Raw genomic sequence first — 6,021 nt, forward strand, 5'->3', positions numbered from 1 at the left:
TAAGCTTCAGTTGGCTTAGTTTTTTTCTTTTGAAAGTAACAAAGAAAAAGACAGTGAATTCCCTCACCAATATTAATAAAATGAATTTACATGTAATATAGTCTCGTTGGCATTATTGCTAAAAGTTAGATGAGAAAAATACTACCTTTGCCGTATCAGTCTGGTAGACTAAATATGAAGCTGTCACCAGCAGCCCATTAGCTTAACTTAGCTTAGCATAAAGACTAGAAACGGGTAAACAACTAGCTACTTGGCTCTGGCTCTGTCCAAAGGTTAACAAAACCTGCCTAATCAGGTTAGATGTAACGTGTTAACTCAAGAATTATCGCTGCTGTTAAGGTATTTTGGTATGTTTGTGTAGAAGCGGGCTAGCTGTCCCACTGTTTCCAGTCGTTATGCTAAGCTAACTTGCACACAGCAGGAGGTTGCATATATTGTATCGATATGAGAAAGGTATTAAATTCTCTTGTAACTCTTGGCAAGGAAGCAAATATGGATATTTCTTAAAATGTCAAACTGTTCTTTAAATGGGAAATCATTCTTTAAAGTTGTCTTGGTGTTTTGTGTTTTACACTTGTTAGCTGAGTAGCTGGTAGAGTACATTTATGGATGAGCTAACGTTTTAGCATTTGGTGACCTCCACGGCTAAAATACGAAACTCTCCTAACATTGTAGCTGTTCCAGTAGCTTAAAACACATTATTTTTTAAATTAAAAGTGTGACAAAGGCGGAGGCAGAGAAGTCGCTCTGTGCAGACCACGAGTGAACCAATCTGAATAAACCGATGAAGCCCAGGTGATTAGTTCTAGCTATATTGTGTGTCTCCGTTGGAAAGCAACATACACGTTGACCAGCTAAAGTTGAGCAGCATAAAACAACAGGGACAACAGTTTGTTTAATAACTGTTGTTTTAAATGTGAACTGACTAAAATTATAAAATCTCACGTGTGTCATGTTCATTAAAAGTACATTTCCACCAAAAGCAAGACTTTCCTCTACATAGTTCTGTTTGAATTCATCTTGTACAGTGTTATAATAATGAAGGGCACCTAATTCTGAATTGTGTTCTTAATTGATCCCTTTTTAGCTCTCCCACTCGGCAGCCCGGCCCCCTTGTCTGTCCTACATCGGGTCGTCGTAGTTGTAGGTGGGAGCCGCTGAGTACTGGTTCTGCTGCACGGCCCCCTGCGCGGCCCCCATGGCCGCCTGCTGAGCCGCCTGCTGGACGTGTGGGTTCTTCCAGGCCCCCGTGGCCCACTCCTCCTGGGCTTTACCCAGGCTGCCTCCACTGCCGCGGTAGAAGTTATGAACCTGGAAAACAGGTTTTACCATCGTTACGACAAATAATATTTACGTCAAACTGAGATGACAATTACATATTTGCTCAAATATCCAAATATATTACACGTCATTAGTATTTGTTAAGACTCATCTACTCATCTAAGTGATGACCAAAACCAAAAGATAGAAGTTTATTTTTCTGCAGTAATAGCAATAGGTTATTTTGTACTGCTGACAATGCCCTGTGTAATTTGATTAGTGCAGTCTGTGTGGGCAGCCTCGGCCAGTTATCACCCCTCAGCCGAGTGTCTGCCTTTGTCGTGCTCCAGGATGTTAGCACTTCATACAGATGGAAGAGGTGGAAAACATCTCCATGATGACAATCTGACACATTGAATCAGCCGATTTCAAAAAAATATTTTACCCTTAAGGATAGAAAAATGTTAACAAAAACACATAGATCACCTTCGTGAGGGCGATGAAGGACAGAACAGCCACCGCTGTGAACATAATGGTGGGAATCAGCATAACCACAGCGGAGCCGATGTTGGTGCCGAAGAAGGAGATGGTAGCCAGCCAGCCACTGAGGGGAACAGCAAAGGAGTCATTGTACACTTATATACACTGCCTGGCCAAAAAACAATCACCACCAAAAAAAAAGGTCACACACTCTAATATTTCGCCTTTGGCTTTGATTACAGCACGCATTCTCCGCAGCATTGTTTCGATAAGCTTCTGCAACGTCACAAGATTTATTTCCATCCAGTGTTGCATTAATTTTTCACCAAGATCTTGATGGGAGAGTCTGACCACTGCACAAAGCCTTTTCCAGCACATCCCAAAGATTCTCAGTGGGGTTAAGGTCTGGACTCTGTGATGGCCAATCCATGTGTGAAAATGATGTCTCATGCTCCCTGAACCACTCTTTCACAATTTGAGCCCCATGAATCCTGGCATTGTCATCTTGGAATATAACCCAATTTAAGTAGTTTCTACAATCTCCTTAGATGTTTTCTCTGCTTAATGCATGCCAATGATTTGACCCTTCTCAAACAGACTAACATCTCTTCCACGACCACAGGATGTGTCTTTCGACATGGTTGTTTAAAAAATGAGAAGCTACTCATTGCATCAGTTGGGGTTAAATAACTTGTTGCCAGCTGAAAGATAATCACCCATGCAGTAATTATCCAATAGGTGACTCGTACCTATTTACTTAGTTAAATCCAGGTGGCGACTTTTTTTTTGGCCAGGCAGTGTATATATATATATATATATATATATATATATATATATATACATATATATATATATATATGTTTAATCACAGGCTTAAAATATTCTGGAAATGTGACAACACTGACATTTCACCATAGCATCATGTATCTGTATATATCACAAAATTGTTAGCGTTTTTTGCACGTTCAGCAAAGGAGGAGCATCATTACGTCTGAGTTGTTGCGTCCCCTCTGCTTTTAGCACTCTTGTTGTAGATGACGGCTGACAGACGTTGTTCTTTTTATAGAAGTGGTAAGAATGAACCAAACTAGTAAAGTTACAGGCCAGAGAGACAAAACTCTAAACAGTATATTTAACATTAGAAAGTGGTCTGTAATATGAAAATACTGATTACAGTGACCCTGTTTGTGTTGTAAATTATGATTTTTCTCCTTTATAACAAGGTTTTATAGAGACTGTGTATTACAGTAGATGGAGGTGACATAAACATATAGTATATTCAGCATTAACAGTAATTAATACTAACAATTAATGCCGTGTCATGCATCACAAGTTGGACCCCGGTCTGCGCCCATTTGTCCAGCTCATGTTGAATTGGCATCAGTCAGCCACAGAGCTCATCGAGGAGCGAGATCCCTCTGAATTGCTTAGCGGATAAATACATGACAGCAAACTACAAAGTCACTCTACTATTTTTCCATCTTATCCCAAATGTATCAGACATACTTGAAGTGGCTACTGAATGCATCTTTGGTAAGTGAGCAGTACTCTGTTTGTATATCAGTTGAAGCTGCAACTTTTTGGTTGACACACAGGAAATGTGAGGTGAGACCACAGTTTTGCATTTGGGGTCACTGCTTGGAAGCTGGTTTGCTGTGTCTGTAGACGATCATAACAGCTCTTTTGGAGGGTATCACCTTAATTCAAGCTGTTTTGTCTTTTAATTTGTCACCCTCCTGAAGTTGCACTCCATACCAAACTATAACATTTGATAAATCACTCACCACACTCCCCAGCCTGGAATGCCAACAGTCTGGATAATACTGATCACCACCTGGGCCATGAAGACGAAGAAGAAAGCCATGAAGTTGAAAGAGCTGTCAGTCCTGCACGGAGAGAAGAATCCACGTCAGAAATGACTTTATTCATCACAAAGAAATGTTGCGTACGCTCATTGGGGGGGGGGGGGGGGGGGCATGCTTACTTGAAGGCCTTGTAGATGGGCCTGAACCAGCACACGTAGGAACAGGGAGTGAAGAGGATGAGCCACAGGATGGCCATGCCAAAGTTGGTCGCTCCGCCGCCTCCACACATCCACGCCAGGCAGCCGATCAGATTAACAGCTAGTGTGGCACTATTCACTGTCAACGGCACAGAGAGGCAAGGATGACACAACGAAAGACAAAAACCTCTATGCCAAATATCCCATTACTCATAACACAGCAGGATTTCATCAATATGGATTTCAGCAACTACTGTATTTTCGGTGCTAAACTTGAAGCTAAGAGAATATGATATAATATGGACTGAAACTACACACAGCACACAGCTTCTACTCTACAAGCACTAAACATTATGTGTAAAAACTACTTTTCACCAGACTTACATTCTTGTATTCAAATGGAAGAAACCTATGTGATAATGAAAAGATATCATGATGCTCATGTGACTGAAACATATTAACACAACTAACATTAACTATTATCTACTTTTGCAACTTTGGCACGCAGCTAATGATCATGTCCATGACGGATTAGTTCTTGACTGAAAGATTGTGATTGATTATTGAGTCAATGCACTGCCTAGAAAAAGTGCAAAAAAGTTAAAAGAAAGAGGATCACAGTGTCTCAAAGCGTCTTCAATTAGCAGACCAAAAGGGGGGTTTGGGTGATATACAAAAATGCAGCGAATATTTAGCATTTTGCTTGAAAACTTCCAAAATAATTGCCAGTATTCTGAAATTAGCTTGATACTTCAGATTTGTGAACAAACAGCAAATGCAAACAAATCATCCTAACATTTTCAATGTCTACAATCATTCAAAAATCAAAACGCACAACAAAATGGAAAAAGTATTCATCTAGCTTTGTGTCATGCACTGTGACCAGTTGGTCTGGTTTCCCAGCTGTAGTGGAGTGTCTCTGATGTTTAGATCTCATAATATTTTGGGTAAAACAGAGTGAGACAGCACGAGGAGGACTGGACAAGCGAACAGCTGATACACGCTGAATGCGTTCTGCAAGGTGCAAAACTTTCTCCGCAGGTAAACTCACAGATCCACAAGTAGTAAAGCCGCTTGCACATGGTGCGATGTTGGTCCGGGATCTCATTGAAGTCTTGGTAAAAGCACGGCTTGAGGGGGATGAATCGGGGCAGGGGTGGAAAGTTGTTTTCTAGGATGCAAAAACAGAACTCAGTGCCCACACGGCAGACTCGTAAATGAATCAAATCATAACTGCTGCACGAGGGATCTGGATATAATAGCCACAGCTGGATGAAAGGGAAAGGAAAACTCACCTGCCATGATTATCGCTCAGTATTTTCCTCCACTTGCAGACAGGCACAAGGACTTCAGTCTCAGCTGCCTTGATAACCAAACTGCAAAGAAGAGAGGTGTATTATTAAGAGCGACGTCCCTCACATTTAACACTGCACTCCTTGTAAGTGACTAGCCACAGCCCTCCATAGGCCTCCATAGGCTCTGGACCTGCACACAGCAATAACAGACTCTCCACCCTGATAGGATTTGAAGAGAGGTGCCCTCCATGCTTTCGGCGCATCCACTCATCTTTTAGCAACATTCATTGAGTCTATAGAGAAGATCATGTTTTCTGGGCCTCATATTATAGCTGTGTAATGCGCGACGTGGGTAACAGTGTGGCCTTGTCGCCATCCCTAAAATACATATGGGGAACAATAGGCGTGTTACAGGCCCACAGAGTTTATAGATTACACTGTATGTACTCCAGCTCTTTGTTTACCTCCTTATCCTTACCAATAGGCTATAATAAAACCCCTTCCATATTATTTGACAGTGTTTGTGAAGCACATTTGCAGTGCCTGTCATGGTGGATGTATGGTGGGAGCATGAAGGGCATATTTCTGGCAAAAATAAATCGACACAATAAATCCTGACTGATCGCGGTTGATTTAATTCATTACGTCCCCGTATGTGTTTTAAATGTGTATTTCTTGCTTCGGATGCCAGTGATGCTGCAGTAGGACACAGTGCATCGTGATCTCAAGCGATGGAGAGGCGTCCTTCAGCCTGTGCGACACGGTGCATCGGGGCTTCCTCTTCGTGCACAAAGTCCACACAATAAACGGATATCAGTGTTTTGTTTTGTTTTCTGAAGCAACAATACGCGCTATATATTCATACGTACATTTCTCTCCGAGCGGGAGTGTAATGAATGAAAAGGCTTTGGTTATTAAAACGCCTTACCTCCGATCGGTTTAGTCCGAGAATATCGCTAGAATCCGTCGGTTCGTTTAAATAGC

General features: G+C 41.6%; 1 protein-coding gene across 1 annotated transcript; it reads right to left on the bottom strand.

The window, feature by feature from the left end:
* On the bottom strand, nucleotides 1–6,021 carry scamp5a (secretory carrier membrane protein 5a). Its single transcript, XM_084555852.1, has 7 exons — nucleotides 5,966–6,021; nucleotides 5,038–5,118; nucleotides 4,794–4,913; nucleotides 3,725–3,881; nucleotides 3,525–3,626; nucleotides 1,747–1,864; nucleotides 1–1,311 (listed from the first exon to the last, which is right to left on the bottom strand). The coding sequence occupies exons 2-7, from the start codon at nucleotides 5,042–5,044 to the stop codon at nucleotides 1,123–1,125; spliced, it is 693 nt and encodes a 230-aa protein (XP_084411978.1). The 5' UTR covers nucleotides 5,045–5,118; nucleotides 5,966–6,021; the 3' UTR covers nucleotides 1–1,122.

Source organism: Chelon labrosus (assembly GCF_963514085.1).
Source record: "Chelon labrosus genome assembly, chromosome: 11".
NCBI lineage: Eukaryota > Metazoa > Chordata > Actinopteri > Mugiliformes > Mugilidae > Chelon > Chelon labrosus.

Bases quoted from the DNA above. Each gene is read 5' to 3' on its own strand.
- scamp5a (XM_084555852.1), bottom strand. The intron at 3,882-4,793 runs GTGAGTTTACCT...TGCCGTTGACAG, and splicing joins GCTTTACTACTTGTGGATCT to TGAATAGTGCCACACTAGCT. The intron at 1,865-3,524 runs GTGAGTGATTTA...TGTTCCCCTCAG, and splicing joins ATTCCAGGCTGGGGAGTGTG to TGGCTGGCTGGCTACCATCT.